At 42.1% G+C, this 25,354-nt stretch overlaps 2 protein-coding genes across 5 annotated transcripts; both read left to right on the forward strand.

The window, feature by feature from the left end:
- Positions 1-759: 759 nt before the first annotated feature.
- Positions 760-16,099, forward strand: TMEM171 (transmembrane protein 171). 4 transcript variants are annotated; one of them, XM_041426915.1, is made up of 5 exons: positions 760-865; positions 6,282-6,372; positions 6,811-7,504; positions 8,522-8,663; positions 15,556-16,099. In XM_041426915.1, the coding sequence occupies exons 3-5, from the start codon at positions 6,874-6,876 to the stop codon at positions 15,791-15,793; spliced, it is 1,011 nt and encodes a 336-aa protein (XP_041282849.1). In that variant the 5' UTR covers positions 760-865; positions 6,282-6,372; positions 6,811-6,873; the 3' UTR covers positions 15,794-16,099. The 4 variants fall into 4 exon arrangements, with proteins under 4 accessions (XP_041282849.1, XP_041282850.1, XP_041282852.1 ...); XM_041426916.1 differs by having other exon boundaries at positions 765-865; positions 6,244-6,372; XM_041426917.1 differs by having other exon boundaries at positions 778-865; positions 6,249-6,372.
- A 6,252-nt stretch (positions 16,100-22,351) lies between these two features.
- TMEM174 (transmembrane protein 174) lies at positions 22,352-24,570 on the forward strand. The gene is made up of 2 exons (XM_041426955.1): positions 22,352-23,050; positions 24,468-24,570. Exons 1-2 carry the CDS (start codon positions 22,416-22,418, stop codon positions 24,568-24,570), a joined length of 738 nt encoding a protein of 245 aa, XP_041282889.1. The 5' UTR covers positions 22,352-22,415.
- Positions 24,571-25,354: the final 784 nt, after the last annotated feature.

The following is a 25,354-nucleotide window of genomic DNA, read 5'->3' on the forward strand; positions in this document are numbered from 1 at the left end:
CTCATCTTGTTTGGACTCACATGAACCCAAAAGGATTCAACGACACCTCACTGGCTACCAGGCTGCTGCTAACTTCAGTCACATTGCCTTGGTCCTGCCAGTGCTACAGCATTTACACATGGCCCATCTTCATCTTCCTTCCCTAGCTCCTTGTCTACTCACACAGCTGCTCCTTGCACGTCACAACTCTCTCATCTCAGCTACCAAAGGCAGCTTCTTCCTCCTTCCACTGCCTCTACCTGGCAAGAAAGCATCTTCTTCCATTTCCACCAGCTAAAGTGGCTCACCACTGAAGCTGATGTGTCACATCTAGGCTCAGACTGTCTTTAGTTTGCCTAACAAGTCCCCAAGTGCGTGGAGTAAGGCAAGTGTTTTTAGGGGACTACTACAGGGTCCTGAAAGAGAGCCTGGTTCTAGTAATGCCAAGGCTGTAGGTTTAATCCGTGTATGGGCCATTCACTGGAGAGGTGCACCCCACGATTCTTACGGGCTCCTTTCAATTCAGAATATTCTGTGAAATGGGAGACATGGCACTAGGATCCTGAGGGGGGCTGCTCGCCTGCCTCACCTCGAAACCGCGGGTAGTTCACGGGCACACTTAACTTTGGCCAGGTAAACCCGACTCCAGAGCCGCGTGCCACAGCCGTGCCCTGCGAGCCGCACCGACACCGACACGGACACCGGCCAGGCGATCTTCCAGCCGAGCAGCGAAACAGCGGCCGCACCCCGGGCCGCCGGGAGCCGCGGGCAGGCCCTGCCGGGGCCTGGGCCGGGCGGGGCGCGGCCCGGCCCTGTCCTGCGCCGCCGGCCGCAGGTGCTTAAATAGCGGCGCCTGTCGCGCTGCTTCGCTCCGCTCCGATGCTAGGTAAGGGCCGGGTGTTTCCAGCTCTTCGCTGACTGCGCTTTCGCGGCCGTGGGGCCCTGCGGCTGTGGCGGGGCTGACGGGAGAGAGTGGGCGGGCTGCCTGCCCCCGGCCGGTCCGCGGGGCTCGGGAGCGGCCCGGGCGGGCGGCTCGTCCTCCGGCTGCCCTCGCGAGGGGCCGCCGCGGGCGGGCGGGGTCGCGCCGCGTCTCCCCGCAGCCGCCGCCATTCCCGTGTTTTCACTCTTGTCCAGTGTGTGTGAGAATTGTCCGGGCTGTAAGTGTCTTGTCTTCTCTCTGGAGAGCACACCGCTCCCCACACTGCTTCCGCACTGCAACCCCTACGCCATCCTGAGGGAGGGGGGAATATCTCAGAAGGGGCTTCTGCAGTTATTCTGGCGTGCAGTACTCTGGTGGCTGATGCTGGCGTACAGCTGGGACGGCACAGGTGAGGAGGTTCGGGAGCTGCTCTGTCAAGGAGAGGTGATGGAGAGGTTGCCCTGTGTCGTTCCTTGCTCCGACAATGGTACATGGCAGCTTTTGGGGCATGGTTCATCTTCCTGAAGATCTTACTGTGACTAAGTGACTTAGAATAGACTCTGCCTGATGGGCTAGTGCATGAGGAGGGATGTGCCATGGAATGCTGCTTTTCCTAAATGGAGTAGAGCTTAATTGTTTGTCCGTTAAATTGTCTGGCTTAATGACCCAGGCTAGCCTCAGGAAACTGGGAGAGGAGGGCTTTAGGTAGCTTTTGGAGCCCTGAATTTCCCTGATGGTCACCATGGCCTGTCCTATGGTCAAAGATCTGTAAATCTTTTTGTCTTGTGCCTTTTGCTGCTTTGAGATATATCATCCCCCTGGGGTAGACCTTTCTGTGAATTTCCAGAAACTGGTCTGTCATGTGTTACCTGTTTGAAAAACATCAGCTCTGGTGTTAACAGTTGTTGGTCTGCTTTCTCCCTGGTCTCCCTGCAGGTTGTCCAGAATATAGGAGCTGCTTTGCCACAGCTCTTGTGTGCTAGTTGTGTGTCATGTAAAAAGCATCCCACCAACAGAGCTCATTTTTGAATCTAGGTGCTGTCCTAGTTGCCTGCATGGCATCTAGTCAGTGGGTTACCAAGCTTTGCTTTGCAAGCTCCTCGCTGTTAAACAGACTTTTGGGGTCCTCCTGTCCAGCTGTGGTGTCAGTATTCTTCCTGGTGAAGTGAGTGAGGGACATTTGTGGACCATCTTTTACCGTAGCTGCTTTTCTCTTGTAGCCCACAGGGACGGGAATTGGCAGCTTTGCAGAATGCAGCTCTGTCTGGCACAGTCAGAATCCCTGATATGTGCTGATCTGTAGTAAGAGAGATCCTTGGTGCACATACCTCTGCAGAGTGGCAGGATTCATCCCACTTTCTGGAATTTCCTCCTGCAGCTGCTTTCCAGTACTTCTCCAGGTGGCTCCTGCCCCACCTGCAATGGTCATAAATAACAGCACAGCTTTACTCTTCCTATACTGTAAACTGGAAAATAATTTTGTTGACCCCTATGGGCAGAGTTCTTATGGTATCCACTCCCAGCTTAGGAATCTTTATACACACTGTTTAATAGACTTAAAAGACTGGTATGTAAGTCTTATGTTCTGCGAGATAAGAGCACTGTCAGGTACTACTTAGTAACTACATACATAAGAGACCAAATTACATGTATTTGGCATCTCAGAACTTGTTATTGCTTGTAGTTTTGTTTTTTAAAAGTAGAAAACTGAAAGTACGTCCTGTTGGGCATTTCCCACTAGCTCTTCAAATAAGTGGTTAAAAATACCATGGGGAGGGAAGATTGTTAAAATGAAGGTTGCGCATTACAATTTAGTTCAACCAGCTGTGGTTGTGGATGAGTGTCTCTGAATGCCAAGTTAAGAGTCCAGTCCAGGTGGAAACTTGGATTTAATGAAGAAGATGGTGTGGTTATAGAAGCAGCTATGAACAAAGAAGGAAATTCAGACATGGGGAGCCATTAATGTTTTGGTATGGAAGTTAAACTGAATGAAATTGAGAGCATTTTTCCTTACAAGTAGCTTGACCAATAAGGAGTCATGGTTTAATTTGAAACCTAGGGGAAAAAATAAAATAACACCAAAATAATCGCACAGTGGCAATGGCAACTTCCCAGTAGTGATTCAAAACTTGGAAGCAAAGGTGAAAAAATGGAAAAATTCAAGTTCTTGCAAAGGATGGCTTGTAAATTCTAATGGGATTTCCATTGTGGACTACAACTGGCAGAGTATATAGTTTTTGTGATAACACAGACTAGACCTGAAACTACTACATGAAATTATTTGTGTGCTTTAGCAAGCAACAAGAAGGGGAACGGGACCTACTCTGGGAAGGATGAAACAGAGGGGCAGCAGTGTTTTCATTCTTAAATTGCTTTTCTTTAATTCTCTTCTTGAATTCATAATGTCTGCATGAAGCTATCAAATTTCATAAGATTAAGGGGAATAAATTCTTAGCCCTGGTGTTTGCAGTGGAAATCTTGGAAAAGATGAATTCTGAAGGCTCAAGAAGAATTGTAGTGGAAGTATTTTTTTAGTGGAGCTGTCCGTAATGTGAAAGTTGTAATATGAGTGTTACATGGAAAAATGACAAGAAATTGTGAAGTTATTTCCTTTTCTATATACCTGGCATAGGCCTGACTTACAAAAAGGTAAAGCACTATATCATTTAAGTTGAGGCTATAACCAGACTTCTTTATAAGCTATGTTTCCAATTCCCTCTTCCTGTCATACTTAACAGCTTCTGCACTACTGGGCTATGTTATAATGGTTTCTGAGATGTTACTTCCATGTCTGCTTTCAGACTTGAGTTTAATATGAAGGGAAAATTCCTTTACATCAATATGCCTGTGGAGATAGGAGATCTAGTGGCAGTACTTCAAGCACATAGACAATAAAATACTTGCCTCTTTGTTAAAATACTTTTTCTTGAAACACAGGAAATAAATTTAATCTTGCTTTGAGTTTTCTGATAAAACTTCATGGTGGTGTAAATGAAAATTAGTCCTCCGTTGGATTTTCCAGCATAAAATCTATGGCTTTCATCTTCAAAGCCACAGGACTGTTCTGAATATTCCTTCTTTGTGGCCTGAAAGAATGAAGAAAATGTGTACATGTTTAATTTCTAATGTGTGTTTTAGCTTAATCTCATAACAGCAAGATTGGTGGAAGACAAGCAGGCACTGTGATGGAGTTAAGAGGACAAGTCTCTAGACTTTTCTTTGTAATGGATATATATTTCAATTTACTTTTCTTTTTGCCTTCACATTATTTCATTTTGTTTTGATTTGCTTGTATTTAAGACTGTGTTTTCTTCTCTAGAGGGAACTGTAAAGAAAGGATTCAGAGTTCTCTGTAGAGTGTTGGTGTTATAATAGTTAATGTACCTCTGCAGAAGAGTATCTCGAGATGGTTGTGTCTGAAACCAGGCTTTGCTGGGATTTATTTATGCATATGTGTTTGCGTGTGCGTGTTTCAGAGATGTTTTACTCAGCTATGTACATTTAGTAAGTCAGGAAACGTGAGCCAGCTCAGATAATTTATAAGAATGGGGCATATACAGTTATCAGAAAGAATTTTGTTAACTTAGCAAAGACCACTGAAATTGAAGAGGTGACCATTCAGTCCATGTTTTTCTGCTCAGCAGTAGAGCCTTCAGACTGACTTCAGCTCATGCAGTAGTGAAAGTGTAATGGGCTAAACATCTTCAGTTTGAAATCAATCAGGATATGTTAATTTTTTTAGGGTTTTTTCTTGTTTGTTTTAGTTGGGGTTTTTTTATTTGTTTGGGGTTTTTTTCTTTTTTTTTTTTTTTTTTTTTTTATGACGTGCCATCCTATCTTTAGTGCTCTTTATTACTTTTTTTTTCCCCTGGAGTGAATCTACTCTTCTACCAAGGGACCCTCAGTTAGCAATTTTTCAAACCGATCTTAGTAGAGGATTCTCAGCAGACTGAATTCAAAACACTGAAGAAGCACTTAGCAGTCAGAGTTTACAAGTTAACTGTGCACAGTAATGAGATGCATTAAGGGGTGGTCCCTCAGTTTTGCTGTTGAAGGTGGCCAGCTAATAGACTTGGTTGTTTCCTGCAGTGGCCGCCTTGCTGTGTTTCCTTGCCTCTCAGATCTTGTGCTTATTGAGCCTTTCACCTGTGTGATGTACTCTGCATTCACCTGTGCTCTTGGGGGGGCTGGTTTGATGTTCAGTAGTAGAACATGTAATAATTTCATCATTCATGTATCTGCTCAGCCAGTTCTTTAACTGGATTCTACACTTAAAAGTGACTGAGTAGTGATTCAGATTGCCTTGCATTGCCGGTAAATCATTATGTGTTTGAGTCACTAGTGAGTTCTACGGTTGTGTTTTGTTTTCATCCCAGTGGGCAGTGCAGTTACTGGCGAGTGACACAAACTTTGTTTTGGCTGACACATGTTCAACAGTTTGCTTCCAGAAATCACATAGTACCTTGTTTTTCTTGTGGAATAAATGTACAAGAGGCATCTGTAATGAGGATCCAGTCTGATTTGATGTTTTATCTTCAGGTCATCTGAATTAGTTGCAGGACAGTAGAAGCTGGTAGAGAAAAGGCTGAAGGTAACTAACAAACAGCCGTAACAGCAGTAACTAAGCTGGTTCCCTGTTTCCGTCCATGGCAATCTCCACCAGTCCCTACATATCGGTCCTTATATATCCAAGACGTAGGTGAAATTGTCTGTCATGGGCGACTGCTGATGAGGGTAAGAGAGCAGTGTCAGAACACTGCAGCCTAAGTATGCTTAAGTACTTCCTACTTGGTAGGGAATAGCTTTCTCTTGGTCTATCCATGAGATTTGTTATTTTCCATAGTCTGAACTTACCCTGCATTTCAGGTTGGTATTTGATGGATGTTAGCCAAGATTTCTATGGTTGCTAGTCACCATCTGGTGGCTAGTGTCCATCTGGCTCTGTAGGCCAGAGTGTCAGAGTAGCAGAAATTTTCTTGTAGGTAACAGCAGAGTTTGGTGGTTTCTTGTACCAGAGATCACTGACTGGAACTCTGTCCTAACTTTTAGTCAGGCTTCCCTCGCCCCAGTAAATCCACATCCAGCTGATTGGTTATCCATATGACCATATGGACTATTATTTGGCCTCAAAGCTGTTTTGTTTTATTTTTAAAGATCATTCGAGCAAAGACAAAGTTCTCAGAAGTAGGGGGAGTTGAAAGGAAATGTAGAAGCACTATGTTTATTAACTCTAACTATGAAATCAGTGAGACTTGAACTGGTCTTTGGTTTTGTTTTTTTTTTTTGTTGTTGTTTTTTTGTTTTTTTTTTTTTTTTTTTTTTTTTTTGTTTTTTATTATTATCAGAACAGAACCAAAAATCATCTCAGTATTTGCTTTTGTAGCAGCATAGGACAGGAAGCTCATTTAAAGAGAGAAGCAGAAAGGTCTTTACTGCACGTGGAAAGAGAAGCAAGATTTGTATGCTTTGAGGAGGTATGTAATAGAAGATTTACTTGGTTAAGAAGTCCAGTAGTCATTGCTCATTTGCATTAACATACTATCTCTCACAAGCTGTCACTTCCTGCAGTTCAGCACAGAAATTTCCTGTAGCTTTCTCTTTTCAGGGAAAAGCTAACCTGTTCTTGTTCCAAATATTCAACCGTTCAAAATAAGGTCCCATTAATCATAAGACTATTTCTCTAAAGAAACCATTAATTTAGCTGTGCGACAGCAGTTACAGTATGTTTAAGTTGAACTGTAAAGCAAGTTCTGTCTTTCCATTGACATGCAACATCAGCAAACTTGAGTAGGTCCTGTAATCCATAGTGGAGGTACTGCAAAACAGAAAATACAGGCTGAGTAACAGATTTGAAAGTAAGAATTATCATGTAGCTAATCTTGCTGGGTTGTTTTCTTCTTTCATGTTCACAGATCTACTGTAGCTTGCTGCCATTTAATTCTAACAACTCATCTGCTTGAGGAGATACTGTTGTAATGTATCCAGTGGCTGTTCCTGCACCAGCAGGTGAAGGAAGTAGTGGACAACATGGGAAACTTATTTTTTTCCTTTTTATTTTTGGAGCTGTGTTGCTCAGTGCTGGATTCCTTCTTTCAGTCTTTCTTCTCCAGTCATGTCCATCTGGAAGCTTCAATGACTGTAATGATGTCCTTAAAGCTGCTGGGCCAGTGCTGGTTGTAACTGGACTGGTTTGTGTTTTACTGGCACGATCAAGGGCCAGGATGTATATAAGACAAAGACAATTGCAAAATGAGCAGGTGTACAGCCTTGTTTTTTGTCATGGGAACTGTCAGTTTGCCCAGTTTCTCATATTTGGATTCCTGTTTTTAACTAGTGGAATGTTAATTAGCATCCTGGGCATTTGGGTTCCTGGTTGCAGCCCTGGCTGGCATACAGTACAGCTCAACCACACTGGCACTTCTGACATAGACCTCCAGGGCTGTGGATTCCTGTCACTTCAAATCTTGGGACCTTTGATTGTGCTCACTGGGTTGTGTTTCTTCGTGATAGCTCATGTTAAAAAAAAGCAAAACTTAAATCTCAACCAAGAATCCTGTGAAAATGAAGAACATCCTCAGAGCCCTGAATCTTTTCAGGTCACAGTAGGTGAGTAAAAAACGTTGGAACTTTACACTGGGAATTAGTGGAGTTTTTTTTTCCACTAATAATTTATACCTGGGTATTACCTATTTATTATTATGACTTACTTAGTATGAGCTCTAAGCATGTCAGTTCTGCCATATCAGGACAGCCGAAATAGAATAATGTTACTTTGTCTCGTATGCTTTCTGTATGGTCAGTTCATTTACCTTTCTCAAAAAGGAGGAAAATCTCTCTTTGGCATAAAAGGTAAGGTCTGACTGTGTAAAGCAACATAACCTGAAACAAATGAATCTAACCCCAGTTCTGTTCTCAAACTGTGTAATTGACACTGCAGATCAGACTTGTGTGACTATATTTAAGATCTATTTTAGTCTTGAGCTCTGACCCCTTAAACAGAAGATTCTGATTCATAACCAATGTACTGTATTTTTTAAATTGTGGCCACATCCTGAGTTGGTAAGAGATATAATTACGAGTCTTAAACTCCGCAGTTAGAGTGGAAATTGGTAGATATTTGCTGTACGATATATTGATGTATCAATAGTTGTGGTTAGTGTGCCTGAACTACTAGAAGCTTAGTAGGGAAACTGTCACAGTGCACAAAATCAATTCTCAGAGCCATTAATGACTTCTGTTACAGCACTGCAGTACTTATGGAGAAACTTAGTTTCCCTCCCAAAAATAAAATGAGTAATTCTAAATACTTTTCTATCCTTAAAACGTTTCAACAGTAACTATGTGCTTTGCACTTCAGCTTCTTGTAGACAGCCAACCATATTTGTGTTTCTTAGCTAGATAAACACTTCCCCCTTCTCAGCTGTATTGTCTAAATTAAATCCTTCATTTATAAATATGCTACATCTTTATTTTGAATGTACCTCCAATCTACTCCAACAGCCTAGCATGTATCAATTCTGTATGTGGGATCATTTATCTTAAAAGCTAGGCAAGTTACAGGATGTTGTTAATATCAACAGAGGTGCTCAGTTCTTCAGAGGTAATTTGTGTTCTTTCCCCTAGGTGATGCTGTGATGGTATTCCCACCCCCACCACCTCCTTATTTTGCTGACCCTTTGTCACCAACTGTGACTCATTGTCTTATGCCAAGTGTTTTGCCTACAAGTGAAAATCCACCACCATACCACTCTATCTTCAGTGATGGGTAAGACTGTTCATCTCTGAGTTTAGAAATCTGAGCTGTTTTTTTAGGTATCCCTGTTGTTATATAATCACTGTGAATTAACTACTAGGCATGACAAAGTTTTCTCATGCATAACTCAACTTACTTCAGATACTTTACTTGAATTGGCATTAAAATACTGTTGTATAGTAGGGAAACTACAAATGGCAGAGTGTCCTTTATGAGGATTAAATTATCATTATTATTATTATTATTATTATTATTATTATGACTGTAAAGAACTTCTGGAGTTCTTAAATCAATGCCCCATAGTAGATTTCTTCCACAGATTGACCAAGAGAGGATGCCACTGACAGCAGTATGGTAGTGACATGATATTCATATTGCCAGATTTTAAGAGTGTCTGTAGAAACAGAGCTTCAAGTATTTTATGACATCTACCCATAGCCCCTGGGAATGTTACTTTATCTGCCAATGTGTTCAGTTCTCCCATGTCCCATATCTCTGCCTTGAGGAAGTGTGACTCAGGGTGCTGGTCAACCTTGTTCCTGCTGTGGCCATGTGTTGAGAATAAAGGATTCCTTGCTATCACAGAAGACTCCAGCACGCTGATAAGGGAGGCTGCAAAGCCAGTTTCATTTCAAGATGTTGTACCTTACCCTTGCAAGCATGGATGCTTACATACATGGATTATAACAGAATTGCCTGATATTGACACCATCAGACTCAGGGAGCAGGAGCTGCCAGCTTACCAAAGACTTGCCTGTGCCAAGTTGCAGGGTTATTTGTCCCCTGTGGGTTACCACCAGTAGGCTGCTAACTTGAGGGTCAAAGAGGTCACTGCAAGGGCCACATACTAGAAGTCAGAGCTAGGTGTCACGTGTCTAGAGTCCCTAACTTATTTTCAGGCCCTTAATGATTCAGAAATGACTTGATTTAATATCTTTAGAGTGGCCCTACATCAGCCTGGGTTTCAGCTGTGAGTCAGAAAGTTACGTGGGACTATCATTTTATGACTTTAATTCACAAGACTGTGCATGCAACATTGTGTCACTGGAAACTGGGAAGCAAACTCTCTGACCAATTTGTTAGGTTACAAAGCCGGCATTAGATTATTAGCAGTGCTAGAGGCATGGGTAATTCACACAGCATGTATGCTCAGTAACCTGACAGACCTGAAACTAATAATATTCAAACTAAACTAATATTCCTGAATTGAATACATGTTCATCACATTTCCTGAAAGCATATACATATATATATATATATATATATATATATATGTGTGTGCTAATTATTTCCGTGGACTTGTTTGGATATGGTTCCAGATCTTCTGATGAATCATTTCTCCATGAGAGTGTCTCAAATCAGTCATCAGGTCATAATGTACTTCTCTTACTATTGTTTGCTCTGACATACAATCCTTTTTCTCAAAACTAAGATATCAGCTACTACATATTAATTACTGATAAAAGGAAGCATTAACTGGAACAAGACATTAGTCAGAGATGTAGCGAATGAACACAAGACAGCAATAGTCTCTGTATTTGTACTGAGCACTGTATTATCAGTTTCTCTGGTCTGGATTGAAGGCATTGAGACAGTAGTTCATGTTCAGACTCAAGTGTTTATTATTTCTTATCAGTGAAACAGTCTCACAACCATGAGTTCGGCAGCTTTTCATTAGAAGGCACAAAATGGCTAACTATCTCGTGTTACAAGGTCTTTTAAGACTAAACTATCTAATTAAGAACTGACACCTAGATTATTTTCCATTTTAACCCAATAACTGAACCCAAAGGGCACGCAATGCGGACTTTTCTGCCCAATTACAGAGTGCCACCCAAACCCAAGAAGAAGAAAGAAGCATGAAGAAGAAACCCAGGACAACACCCTGTGCCCTCCATCTTGCTTTCATCCACAACATACTGAAAATCCCAAAACCTGAATTTCTCACCAAGTGATACACCTACACTACTCTCTATAATCTATTTCACACTTTTGTGGATTCTAGTGTATCTTGAATTCTAGGAAACTTTCTCCATGAATGAGGGTCAAAGGCAGTGCTCCCCTGGGTGTCAGGATCCCCCAGAGCAGATGGAAAAGTATTCCTGGTGCCCTGGGTTTCCACATTGTATGGGACAAAACTAAGCGTGGTATATATTCATATACCATGAATATAGGGATAGTACACTTATTATGCTAAAGTTAAAAGAATTTTCCAACATCTTCCCCTACTGCTATGTAGACCTTTTACAGAAATATAACTGGTTTGGTAACAGCTGGAAGCACCATCACTGCTGTTGGTGATGAGTGTGTGGAAAGTTGTCTGGCAGGAAAGGACTTGAGAATGGTGGTCATCACCACCTAAACGTGACCCAGTGTGTCTGGGTGGCCAAGGCAGCATGTTGCATCCAGGCTTGTATCAACAGTAGTGTGGCCAGTGGGACCAGGGCATCTAAATCATCTGTTCAAGGGGAGGGGGACAATACGTGGCTTGTTTCTGGCAACCTGTGGGATGGGAGGCAAAGATTAGAAGAACAAGATGCTTGCAGGGGTCCTCTGCTTCTGAATCTGGACTGTGCTGGCCACACTGGAACACACTTGCAGTCTTACACAGCTGAGGCACGGGCTTCTAAGGTAACAGAAGCCAGGAGGAAAGCACTGAAGAACTGTCTCAAACGAATAAGGGATGTTCCTCTAGGAAGGCAACACGGCCAGCATCTCAGCTAAGGTGCCTTTACACCAATGCACATAGCATAGGCAACAAACTGAAGCAGTTGTAAGCCACTGTGCTGCTGGAAGGCTATGACTTTGTTGCCATTCCTGAAACTTCGTGGGATGAATCCTGTTGCTGGAGTGTGACTTTTAATAGCTGCAGGCTGTTCAGAAGAGAGAGGAAAAGTAGAGGCAGAGGGATTGCTCTTTACAGCAAGAGGTGGATTGAATGTGAAGAGCTGTCCCTGAAGAATACCCATGATCATTTGGTGGAAAGCTGTGGGTAGGAGTCAGGGACCAAGGCAGCAAGGGGAGCCTTTGGCTGGGGTCTGCTACAGCCGCCTGACCAAGGGCAGCCCATTGACCAAACCTTTGCTCCAGCACAGGAGGCCTTGTGCCCGAGGGTCATGTCCTGCAGGGAAACTCAGCCACCCCAGCAGCTGTTGGGAATGTAGCTTGGAGGACTGTGGCAATCCAGGAGACTCCTGGAATGCGTGGAGGATAACTTCCTGAGCCAGGTGGCAGACAGCCCTGCCAGAGGGAATGTGGTACAGGATGGTTGGTCACCAACGCAAGTGAGCTAACTGGGAGACCAGGACTGGAGGCAGCCTGGGCTGCAGGGGTCATGCACTGCTGGAGTGTGCAGCCCTGAAGGACAGCGGTTGGGTAAGGAGTTCAGCTCTTCAACTTTAGGAAAGAGACTTCCAGTCCGTTGGGAACCTAGTCAGTGGGATCCCCTGACAGACTGCCCTCAGGGACAAGGGAGTAGAAGAGAGCTGGCAGATCTTTAAGCAACTCTTCCACAGAGCACGAGAGCTGGCAGTCCCCAGGAGCAAGAAATCAGACAAGGAGGGCAAGAGACCATCATGGCTCAGTAGGAACTTGCTGGTCAAAGTTAAGGGAAAGAAACCAGGACAGGTGACCTAGGAAGAGTTTAGAGACGAAGTACAGTTGTGTAGGGAGGCCATGAGGAATGCCAAGGCAAAACTGGAACTGAACCTGGCAAGGGGTGCAAAGAATAACAGGAAGAGCTTCTACAGGTACAGTGCATTAACCAGAAATGGAAGGTCAAAGAAAGGATATCCCCAGATTGAACAATGCTGGAAAAATGGTGACAGTGGATGAGAAGCCTGAGGTACTCAATAACTTTTTTACCTCTGTCTTGAATGTCCATCCGATTCAGGGGTGGATGGACAGCAGGATGGGGATTCAGGGAGCAAAGTCCCTCCCACTGAAAGGGAAGATCAGGTTCATGGCTATCTGAGGAACTGGAATGTACATAAGTCTGTGGGACCCAATGGTCTACATCCCAGAGTCCTGAGGGAATTGTCAGTAGATGTCAGTCATATGTAGTTGCCAAGCCACTCTCCCTGATGTTTGAAAAGTTATTGCAGTCACCTTTAATAAGAGTAGAAAGGAGGAATACTGAGAAATACTCACCTGTCAGCCCTACCTCTGCCTGGGAAGGTTGTGGAACAGATGCCCCTAGAGCTGTGCATGTGTAGGACATGGAGGTGATTCAGGACAGACAACAGAACTGCATCAAGGGCAGTTGATCCTGCCTGATCAAGTGGCCTCCTGTGATGGGGTGATGACATCAGTGGACAAGGGAAGGGTTACAGATGTCATTTATTTTACTGTAAAGCCTTTGGCATAGTCCCCCACAACATCCTTCTCTCTTGATTGGAGAGAAATAGACTCAGTGGGTGGATTGTTCTGTGGATGAGGAATTGGTTTGACAGTCACATCCAGAGTGTGGTGGTCAGAGACCCAGTGGACTTCAGTGAGAAGTTGTGTCCCTCAGGGGTCCATATTCAGACCAGTGTTATTAAATATCTTATTAATGACATATACAAATGGATTTGCAGATGACACCAAGCTGAGTAGTGTAGTTGTCAGATTTGAGGGAGTCCAGAAGAGGCCACCAAGATGACAGAGGTCTGCAGTACCTCTCCTGTGAGGAAAGGCTAGGAGAATTAGGTTTGTTCAGCCTATGAAAGAGAAGGCTTCAGGGTGAACTAATTGCAGTCTTCCAATGCCTGAAGGGAGCCTACAAGGAGAAGGACTTTTTCCAAGAGCGTGTAGTGACAGGACAAGGGGGATTGGTTTCAAACTGAAAGAAATTTTAGAGTAGATATTAGGAAGAATTTCATTACTGTAAGAGTGGTTAGATACTGGAACAGGTTGTCCAGAGAAGTTGTGGATGTCCCATCTGTAGAAGTGTTTAATGCCAGATTAGATGGGGTTCTGAGCAACCTGGTCTAGTGAAAGATGTCCCTGTCCAAGGCATGAGAGGTTGGAAATAGATGATCTTCAACATCCCTTCTAACCTATAGGCTGTTCTATGATTCTGTGGTTCAGTTTTGGGTTCTTCTTGATGAGAAAGACACTGAGGTTCTGGAGTGTGACAAAAGATCAGCACAGCTGGTGAAGGATCAGAAGCACAAGTCATGTGAGGAGTTGCTGAGGGAGGTGGAGTTTTTCAGTCTGGAGAAAAGGAGGCTTGACGTTATTGTTCTCTTCAATTGCTGGAAAGGAGGTTGTGGCAAGATGGGTATTGGCCTCTTCTGCTAGATAACAAGTTTGCTGGTCAAGAGGATATGGCCTTAAACTGTGCCAGGAAAGGTTTATCTTAGCTATTAGGAAGGGGGTTTTTTTTGCAAGAAGGTTTGTAAAGCATTGAAACAGGCTGCTCAGGAGAAGTGGTGGAGTCACCATCCCTGGAAAATCATGTGGATATAGTTTAAGGCTTGTGTGGATTTCTTTGTCTTGTGAACATACGTACATAAAGAGACAGTTTGTTGGGATAGTATCTAATGGAGCAGTTAAAACACCTCAGGCTTGGATACAGAACCCAGAATGCCTGACCTTGCCCTGTGGTGTTTTCTGATGGGGATGTTCTAGCTGGTGCCCTTTCATGCTTCCCAGTGTCCTCACAGAGACCTGCTGAGCTGATACCACCTCTGGGTGTTTCACTCAGTCCTGCTCTCTCATGGCTCAGCACTTGTTGGCAGTTAGGGCATCTTGATTAGTGCAAGTTGCTTCCTGAGCACTTTCATGGAAGAGAAGCAATGGCCTTGTTGTTCATAACAGTGCCACGGTTGAAGATCCCAAATACAGCGGGAGATACACATTTCATATGTTGGTGGCTGCTGGACAAAGGTGATTTGCCTTTTCAATCCATTGTTCAGTGTTTTGTCAGCAAACACTGTGCTGCAGCCTGTGTTGGATGAGAGAGCTGTTAGTAAGCTGAGTCATGGTCTCATCCCAGAATTGCTTGCATTTTTCCTGCAATCTGTTACATAGCACCTCAGCATTTGTCTTGTATTTTCCTCTCCTTTGAAAATCCTCACAAACCAGTAACAGCATTGAAGATGAGGTGACTGTGCTCTGTATTTGTGCTCCTCACTCAGTATTTATATGGATACAGAAGTATGAGTCAGCTCTGGGATTGAATCATAAGGAGCAAGCAGGTGTTCCTTTCCTTGGGAAGCAGCTGAAGCAATATGCTGAGGGCCAGCTCCAGGGTGAGATGAGCAAAGTACGAGAACAATGTGGGTTCAGCCAATTGTGATCCATTTATGATGTTTAGAGGAGGACAGGGAATACTTACTTGGCTGCTCACCTTGAATGTCACTGGGAATTTTGCAATCTGGTAATGTCCAGTCACTTCTGTTTCTCCAGCTATGAGTGGGAATACGACTCCTTATGCTATGGATTGCTGGAATGCCTAGTAAAAGTTTTATTGTCTTTCATGTAAGATCTCAAAAGGCTAGGGATTGTGATTTTTTTTGGATGCAGTTCGAAGTCTAGTAACTGTCTTTCATAAAGGAGGGGGACCGTGTATGTTGTACACTACAAAAAGGAAGATACGTTAGGAACTAGGGATCAGAAGATTTAGTAAGATTGTGAAACAGCACAGCCAAAAGCAGCTAATACCTATAAGCCAGGCTGTGACTGGTGATCTGAAAGGTTAGATGGGAGCTTGTTTTGCCCTTCCCTTCTGAAATTATAGACTTTCCATATGAAGAGTCATAATGTAGCCCACAGAATGAAATCTTAATGCTTATGCAAGTTCTTTGCTTCAGGGATTTTTAGGAAGTGTGTGCATACATGTATGTTTATATAAATCAAATCAAATTTCACTCACTGTAGATAAATGAATTATGCTAATACATAATTTTGTGTTTTACAGAGCACAGCTTGCTGATGATGAAAGAACAGTTGCTGCTAGAGACTATGACTCCATATATACAATTTCTGGAAGCAGCTCACCTTCAGATATTTTACCAATGCTATACCTTTCTTCTGGATCACCACCAAAATACGAAGAGAAAGCATCAGTGACAAATAATGACTATTCACAGTCTTCTTCCTTATCTTTTTCATCTATTTCCTCAGCCACATCTGACATCAGTTCACTTAATTTTTAATAAAACATACACAGAGATTTACAATTTTTGAATTTATTTCCATTTTGTAATAAAAGCAGTAATGTTGTCTGTGTCTAATTTTTCATCAGGAAGAATAAACAATGAACTTGGATTTCAACAAATAGTAGAGATGACTGGGCCTCTGCTAAAGCAGTCTGAAGGGAGTTCACTGCAAGAACATTAAATGCTCATCTTGTTCTGCTACAGCTTCAGTTTCTATTTATAGCTGTTCTTTTTATAATGAAGCCACTAAGTAGAAACCAATTTTTTTGATTATTTTAATTAAATCTGTTTGGAGCTTCAAAGAAAGAAATAAAAACCCTTCCTAATTATTTCTATTTTGGCATGACTTTTGTGGAAAATATTTGTTTACAAAGTTATGGCCTTTACAAGTACTTGAGGAGCATTCACATATAGGGATGTTAAGGTTGCTATGAAGATGCCAAAGATGCTATGAAGAGCTTCAGTGCTTACCTCTTGGTCTGCCTGGTAACGGACACTCCATATTTAGGATATCTCTGGTCCTTATGTAAGTATAATCCCTAGGAAAATCAGTTTTAGCTGCAGTTAAGAGCCCAAAGGCAGCCCTGAGGATAGATAATAGACTAACAGTTTAACTGTAGTAACAACTGGTTTCAGGTGGATTATTCTGCTGTTTTATATCATTATTCATGGATTATACAAGGGGTGCTTATTGTGTGAGAGTGAGCACCACAAAGCAATGGTGTCTTCAAGGTGCAGACATTACTTACCAGCAGATGCAGGAGAGGCAGTTTCGTGGAAACAAATGTTTTTAACTGATGTAACACTTGACAGACCCTTCAGATATACAGCCCTCTTAGGTCTTCCATCCTGCTGCAACCCCAGGGTAGTGGTAGTGGTCTGCCTTCAGGGTGGAGCTTCTAATTCTATTTTGTGTTTGTTTGCACGTGTTCCCAAACTGAAGGATTGGCTTGTATTAGGTAAAGATAATTAGGAGGAACTGAGTTGCTGCTATCCTTGACATCTTACAATTTGCTCTGAAGGCTGTTTGAGAAAAACAGATTGGATTCTGTGCCCAGACAAGCGGCAGGGCTACAGTTTGGGCTTGGTTCAGCCTGGTGAATTTGCCAGCATTAAAACTTCTTGCAAGAGTGATCTCTGAATTGTTCAACTGAGTCTCTGAACAGCTGTGTGCCGTGGGACCTCAGTTACACCTCCACTCACTTACCATGCTGAATTTCAGAGAACTTAACTGTAACAGGATCCCAGACCATGAATTAAGAATAAATTCCCTCCTGTGCCTAGGGAAAAGTGATTTTCTTGTGTCATCTTGTGGTGAACATGCTTCTCACCTGCTTACTGCTTTAGAGAGATGTTCAGGAGCTCCTGCATTTGCCATTTATTTCCAATTCTGTGTTACTCCCTCAGTTATGCCAGAACAGCCCTTTGTGCAGCCACACAAAAATGAACCAGCCAGTGAGGGAAGTATATTTAGCCAGTAATAGAGCTGAGGGGCTTATGCATGCAGAGTAATGAGCAAACACGGCACAGAGGGGGATTTAGTATGTAGGAGCTGATTAAACTGGCATGACTCAGCCATTGGAAATGTCTGTATGAAGAAAGGGAATTCACAAAAGCCAGCAGGCATTTTGTCCTCTTTCAAATGTTTTTTACCTAGTGAGTGTTTCAAGGATGTTTCTCCTTACACGCAATCTGCAATGCAAGCTATAGTTTGCCATCTTTGTGATTATTTTTTTAAGCTTTTGCTCCTACTGTTTAAACAGCTGGGCCCACTGCTGTGCATGATTTGTGCATACATAACTTTGCACATGTCTAGGGTGTGTGTTTCTCTCTCAAATTATCCTTTTGTCATACAACAAGAACAGAAGCTGGGGTATTTTACTGGAAAGATCCCATGCAACAAAGCCCATGTTAGCTTTATCCTGTTGTTCAGAACACTCATTTTCTGAAAAGGCTAAATATCAAAACATGTTTTAGCAAATCTGGAAATATTTTACCATCTTAAAAAATCAGTTGCATCTGGTGGTAAACTGAAAAGGTACCAACCTTTTCTGCTGCCTTCAATTTGCTCAGTCAGTTGTTCCCAAGATGGACCTAAGAAACCAGACAAATCAAGCAGAATATGTTGATTCATCTGAGTTCTCTGTAAAAGAGACATAATCTTGTTTTCCTTCAAGGTTATTGTATTTTGATCATCTACTGGAGAGTCTTCTGTGGATCACTTTATTTCTAAAAAAGCAGAAACCTTCACAGAAACCACAGTTCAGAAAGCTGCTGACCTGACTTCAGACTCGGCATCTGAGTTTCCTGAGGATAGCTGTTACTGCTGAAAACAAGGATTGAAAATGGAATTTTTCTCTCTATGATTTTGAGAAGATGCTTAGGAAATAGATCAGTTTACAGCTGTATTAGTATCTCCTATTTTTGACTTAGAAAATCTTTACTTGAAAACTCAGTGGATGTACTGGGTGCCTCTCCATAAACTGCTCAGTACTGAAGTAGTTAACATAGCCAGTGCAACAGTATTTGCTGACTGTGTTGTTGAAATCTGTTGCAGCAAGGTCAGAAAATGAGTAAGAGGCTAGTGAGTTTGCCGTCACCACTGAAGGCTACCACTGGGTGAACGGCAGTAGAGGGAAGAATTTTTGATGTGGCGAGTAGGAGTGAAATGTCTGTATTAGAAAGGAAGCAACACCTTGTAAAACTATAAAAGTAGCTTAAAATAATACGGAATTGCATTTTTATTGAGGAAGTGAGATACTTTACTGTCCCACTAATGGTGCTATAACCCTCTTTCTACTCTAAGGTTAACTTAAGCGTTTGACATACAAATGCTAGTGAGCAAATCAAGTTGGTTACTGATTCACACTTACTTAAACAGGCAAAGTGGGAGGTAAGGGTTGCTTGCCCTCTCTAAGTGAAGGTCTTTCTTCCTTGCTGCCTGCACTGACATTGCTGTGCTTCTAACTGCAACACTGCAATCCTTTGCATATGAGGGATTCACAAAAATATAAATTAATACCTTTTCTCTAGGAAAAGTCCTTCCTACATCAACAGCAGCTAAAAAAAATTAACAGTTAACTCATCTGGAAAACTGAGATTGCACAGGTCTTTGCAATGTTGCTATGTTTTTGTGATAGCAGTGCTTGCTATCACAAGGGCATGATTGCACCCACCCCATCTTTACCCTTTGTGGTTTGTGTTGCTGTATTCATTTATCCCTTTTCCATCCTAACTCTTCAGAGTCATGACTTGTAGTGGCAGTATCTCCACATTCTGCACTGAACATACCAGACTTCAGTGCTCCTCCCTCTATCACACATGCATGCATCTCAACAATTAGGAAAAACCTTCATATTGGTGTGCCTGCTCACAAGACAACATTTTCCAGAGCATATAAAGCCACCTTGCTGGTAAATGCAGTTGTGGACGGCTGGCTGAACCTGCTCCTCACAATTTATTTGTGCTTTGAGTCTGGCAGTGCAGCAGTTCAGGGGTGAAAGGCCCACTCACAGTGGTTATTCATGTACTGCTATTACACGTGTAATTCATGCTTTCCATTAAAGACTCCATGTACAGTTACCTTTCTCTAGGAAAAGGTCCCACTAACTCAAACCACTGACTCCTTAATTTCCCTAAATTATGGACTGATAATTAGTACTTATTTATTTTAAAGCTAATCAATGTGCAATACTGTGTGTTGTGCAGCTTCTTTTGCATCTTCTAAGTTCCTGCTTATATAACGGGCATGTAAGAAAATAAAACATTCCTATAAGAGGCCGATAATGTGAACAACTGTGTAAAAATAGGTAACATAAGGAGAAGAAGAAAGGGTTAAGTGATAGCCTGTCAGTGTTCACTAGGATGACTCTTCAAACAGGTTAGAGAACTGAGGGGGTGCAGAGCACCTGCTTCCAGCAGCAAGCACTGCAGGGGAAGTCTGCACTGGTAATAGAAAATTAGGTGGAGGAACAGAAAGCAAAGCAATGCTTGTGTTCAAGGGTAAGCTCTGAAGCAGATGAGAACAAAACTGTATTGAGATCTGAAAACAGCACTCATTCTAAAAAACCTCACTCTGACTAATTTTCCTTCTTTTCACAAAACTCTTTTGCTTAGGAGTCATACCAGGTAAAAGGGATGCGTTTAGTAAATTGACATTTTTAAGTGAGTCCCCAGAACACACATTATTTGCAAAGAAATGAACTGGTCTTAAAAAAATCAGTGTGATCCAATAATCTCTTAAGACCTTGACAGCTGCCTGACTGCAGCATTACCACTCTCTGGGCAAATAACTGGAGAAATGTGGGGATGCATAGGGGAAACTGTCTTACGGAGAGGGAACAGTTTACAGGGAAAGGAATAATGTTAATGTAGATCCTAGCACACCAAATGGAGAGTGTTTTCCATCCTATTTTAAAAGTTCAAGTGGCATGTATGTTTAAAAGGAAAAAAAGAATCCTGTGTGGACTTGCACAAGAATCCTTGTGACTTCATGTGTAGAGCTGTGGACTTGCTCAACACATGAAGTCATGTCCTAGACCAGAGGAAAGGAGGCGACTGTGGTATGACACAACACCCAACTTGGAAAAATCTGATTCCAGACAGGGTCTAAAGACCACTCTGTGGGATTGAGGAAGTGCTCCAGCATGATCCCATTGCAAATAGCAGTTGCAGAGTTCTTGAATGAATGAAAGGAGCAAGGTGACACTACATCTGTATAAACTATTAGCTAGACAGCTATTATAATATAACGTTGCTTTTAAAAGGATGTTGGAAAGCCTGAAAGATTCAGCAGTGGCATGGATGATTCATAGTATGGAAAAACCTGACTTGTAAAGGGCAGTAACAGTTCATTCCATTAAGTTTAATAAATGTAAGGTTAAAGGTGATTTTGACTTTGGCTATAATTACCAGTGCAAAGACAATTTATCTAGTATTTCAGCACTTTCTAGTTTAGTTGTCATCATAAAAAACCACTGCATTGCAAGACTGATCTCTTTGCTCAAGAGGTGCAGAAAATCCTGACCAGACTTAGTGTTGTTGGGAAAGGCTGATCTTGACTGTATTTGTCAGAAAATTTGTTGACACCCTGGGTAACAAGAGTGACTTAATAATCCTGCATTTAGAAGCTTCACAGCTTTTTTTTTAAGGAATCCAGCACTAATATAGAAACAAGGTCTGTGTGCTAAAGAATGAGAAAGACATCTGCAACTCCATTCAGCATCAGTTCTAAAGGTGCCAAATTTGGTGAATAGCCCTTTCCAGGAAAGAGCTGTCGTCACACAGTGTGATGTGAATGCACAGTAGACTAAAGGCACTTTTACTGACTTTGAAAAAGCAGTCTAAAAGGTAAATTTTCTCATTCTAGAGCTATTTTTAATCTTACAAATTTCAGGATAAGCTTGCTTCCCCAGAGCTGCTGGTAGCAGGAAATAGCATTATGTGTTCCATTGCCTGAGCAGTATCAATGTCCTTTGTGTAGTACCCTGCCATGCTAGTCAAAACAGGCACAGTAGTTGGAGATATTTCTTCCTTAAGGAATTACACAAAGACATTCTACCAGAACCCTTCAACAGCAATTGCTTTAGTCTGAAACTGTTAGGAAACAGAAAATTTCAAAATTCAATAATCTGTCTGTTTAATACATGAGATGTGAGTTCAGCAGAAGAAGTTCATTGTGATATGAAGTAGTAGTTCATTGTGATATGAAGAAGTATCCTAGGTATCTGTGAGTACAGGATAAGATTCCTCACTCTGTCAAGTTTAGCATTACAGGAGATGCTTTCTCATTCCTACAGTGATGTGCCATTCAGGATATTTGGGCATTATTCTCTATAAACCTTAAAACCTACAATAAAAAATGACCAGAATTAAGGGGAAATTATAGGGTAATTTTACTAATTCAACCAGCTGGAAAGCTTTGGCTGTCTTGAAATAAGGTTTCTCCCAGAGCCAACAGTTCTCCCAGGCTTCTCAGTGCTCACCATCCTGTTGCCACCCTCCTGTTCACCTAGTGGTTGCCCCAGAAAAATATCAAAAAGCGTACTTTGGTATTTTTTTAAACCATGAACTGCAAAATGAGCTGCAACAGAGGTCCAGGCATGACTATAAATGTCACGCTTCAGAGCATGGAAAAGCATTCCTAGCAAAGGCCATGTGGAATTTTCCTGCAGAAAATTGAGCAGGAAGTGGAGAGCAAGGATCTCTTCACTGCTGTTGACTAAACATATGCTGTCCATATGTTGGATGCATCAGCTAGCTGAGGCCAAGGAAAAGCTGCAATAGCTTCAGCTTGCTTTTTCTGCTATCCAGAATGAGCACAGTATCATGGGTGCTAAATTAAAGAAGAAGAAACACAAGGAGACAGGCAGTCATGCAGGGGTGAATCCATTTCGGAAGTGATAGTGGTAATTCAAGAAATCTTCACTGATGGCTTCAGGCTTCGCTTCCCAGACCTTTGTTCTTTCAAGCAAAGTTTATTCTTTCACATGATGGACTCTGTTAACCATACACACACAAAGTTCTTGTATAACTAACCTGAACCTTCGACTTTAAATGCTCTGCCACGTCCTTTACAAGCCCCCTTTCTCTTGAAGGAGAAGATACATTATACTCAGTAATGGAGCAAAACAACAACAACAATGTAGAAGATTTCTCCTTGAATGTTTTTTCTGTCACTCCTTGTCAGCCAAACAGATCTGATGCCCTGGTATCAGATGGGGATAAAGCTGGCACCACTCTGCTCTTTTCAGGTGTGTTTTTGGGACTGGTGGGGATCACTTTCACTGTGATGGGATGGATAAAATATGACGGCATTACTCACCTGGAGTGGACTCAGTTACTAGGGCCTATTCTGCTGTCTGTCGGGGTGACTTTTATTCTGATTGCTGTTTGTAAATTTAACATGCTTACATGCAAGCCCTGTAAAGAAAGAGAGGAAAATACGTCGGAACTTGATCAGGCTGCAAGCGGACAGTCCTTTGTCTTCACTGGCATTAACCAGCCTATAACTTTCCATGGTGCCACAGTGGTACAGTACATCCCTCCGCCGTACCCATCCCAGGAAGGCACTGCTGTGAGTCCCGGCTACCTTCACCCAGTGCTCAGCTGCTGCAGTGCTGCTCCCCCCAGCACCTCGCCAGTCCTCACCTCGGCTTCTCCTCACTTCTGCCCTGCCTACACCCTGGACAATCTGGCTTTTACTGGAGATGAGACCTACACTGCTTATCCTGCAGAGAATTCCAGGAATCAGAGGTACATCTTCTGAAATGCCTTAGTGTGTTTGGACACAGGCTTCTGAATATTTTAAGTACAATGTGTGGTTTCATAAGAAACTACAGCTAGTCCAGGACATTATCCTTCTCAGACTTTTTTTATCCTTATTAGGAATTTTTCTTAAGTGAGGAAATGTACTTTTCCTGCAAAGTGTTTTTATACAATTTAAATTCATTTATAAATGCCTTTTGGTTTTCAGTAAGCTAAACCTCTTATTACTTTTTAAGATATATGTGCTCCTATTTGTGGAGGTTTTCTTATGTTTATCTTGCCACCTTTTAGTTATTATATGTATGACACCAAGATGATTTTTTGCCTTTTTTTAAATATACCTTTTATATAACTTTTATATATCCTCAGTATTCTTAGCAAGCATGCTTGTAATTCCTTAAGTCTGATAACTCAGCATAGCCCTAGTATCCTGTTAGGTCAGGAGCCCAAACATCCTGAAGGCCTTGTGGTAGGACGCTAGAAAACTCTACACTGTCTTGGGAAACCAAGGTTCTCTCTAGAACACATCCTCTAAACTAGAGATTCGACTCATCCAGGGGGAATTCCATGGATGGGGGAATATCACACCATTCATCCAGGCTTTCCATTGGGGCACCCCTGTTAGATATGCTAATTTGTAAGGTCAATAAAGTGTACACACCATCTATCGTGGGGCTGCATTGCAGTGCATCCCACCTTGGTGCCTTGGGGCACCATAAGGATCCTTATTAAATACTGAGGTAAAACCCCTTATCCCTTAACCATGTCTGGCTCTCAATTTTTAAGACCAGGAAAAGGCATCAAGCCAGAGGCTTCCACTCAAACACAATCACAACACGAGTCAGCACACAAACAGCATTTCTGCAACAATGCAAGAATCAGTCTGGTACCAGATGCTCTCCCTCCTGAATACACCTGGTCACAATAGGCTGCTCTCCCACTGTAACAACCTTCCAGCTCTTCCTCTTTTCCTACTTTTGAGGCATAAACAATACTGGTCATGTTGCAGAGCAGTATTGCACACAAAATAATTTTCTATAATTCCTTCCTCCAAGGAAAAATATTCTAATTACAGTAATTACTCATAATTATATCCTTTCTGCAACAGAAGTCACTGTTAGTTCATTTATCAAAGTCTTTTTGAAAAACTGCTGACTGACCCATTGTCCTCAGCAATATGAGTGACAGGCATAGGCAGGGTGGAGACAAAGGTCACCTCCTGACACTTCTAAACTTCATGAAAAAACACAGCAAAGAGCTGAATCACAGTAAAACTTCATCTCATAGCATCTTCTGAAGAAGCCGGGGAGTACTTTTCCCAGGTAAGGCTGGGAGGATAAAACACTGAAATTACGTGAATGGTCTGGTAGATTCTTTTTGTATCTGCTCCTCTTCCTCTTTTCAGGTCAGAAGACAGTTCTGATGAACCAGAAGGACTGCTGGAAGACTATGTCTGTAATAACTTGTGTCCTCCACGTTATGAGGAAATATACCCTTTTTCTTCATAAAATCATCATGGACAAGAGACAACAATCCTAAGAGATGATAGCAAGAACCCAAAAAAATCTTTTCTTTAAACACTTGTGTGATAAGACAGTGTGAGCAAGTTCTTGATATTCATACACAGTATCACTGAAGCTATTTAACTGACCCCTTCCTTTTTCTCTGTCAAAATTCATTAGCCCTTTGCAATGCAGCTTAATAGCAGAGCTATTAATTATTCAATGGCTAAACTATTAATAGCAAAGCTATTAAACTCAAAGATCCAAATCCATATTAGGATTCCCCAACAAGAAGCTTGATTTTCAAACTTGCTGAAACCAGGGTGAACTGTGAATGCACACTATGTTTGTGGAAGATCATGATTGCTCCTGGACATCCAGGCATCTTTAGAAAATACTTGATTTTTTTCTTCAGGTATTTTCATTCTTGATTGCTTGGGAAATTTCAAAAGTGCTCTTAATTTTGTCTGATTCTTTAGAAGAGCTTACTCATTAATAAGTCCAGTCTACAGATTAGGCTTTCTCAGCTTGCTTTACCTGGATAACCAGTCCTGTTGCACAGCCCAGTCCTGTAGGCATTTTTTGCAGCATCCTGCTTGAACCAGAGCATCTCAGAACAGAGAAACAAATAGTGACTTCTTTTACACAGATCTCTAAGACATCTTCCATGCATCAAATTCAGTTTCCATCCCTGCCTGATGGGAGGCAAAGCACAGTCTGCTGCCAGGAGTCCTAATAACTATGAAGTTAATGTCACTAAAGAAAATGGCATCTTTCTGAAGCCTCGACA

The sequence above is a fragment of the Onychostruthus taczanowskii genome, unplaced genomic scaffold (genome assembly GCF_017590055.1).
Source record: "Onychostruthus taczanowskii isolate IOZ18803 unplaced genomic scaffold, ASM1759005v1 scaffold96, whole genome shotgun sequence".
NCBI lineage: Eukaryota > Metazoa > Chordata > Aves > Passeriformes > Passeridae > Onychostruthus > Onychostruthus taczanowskii.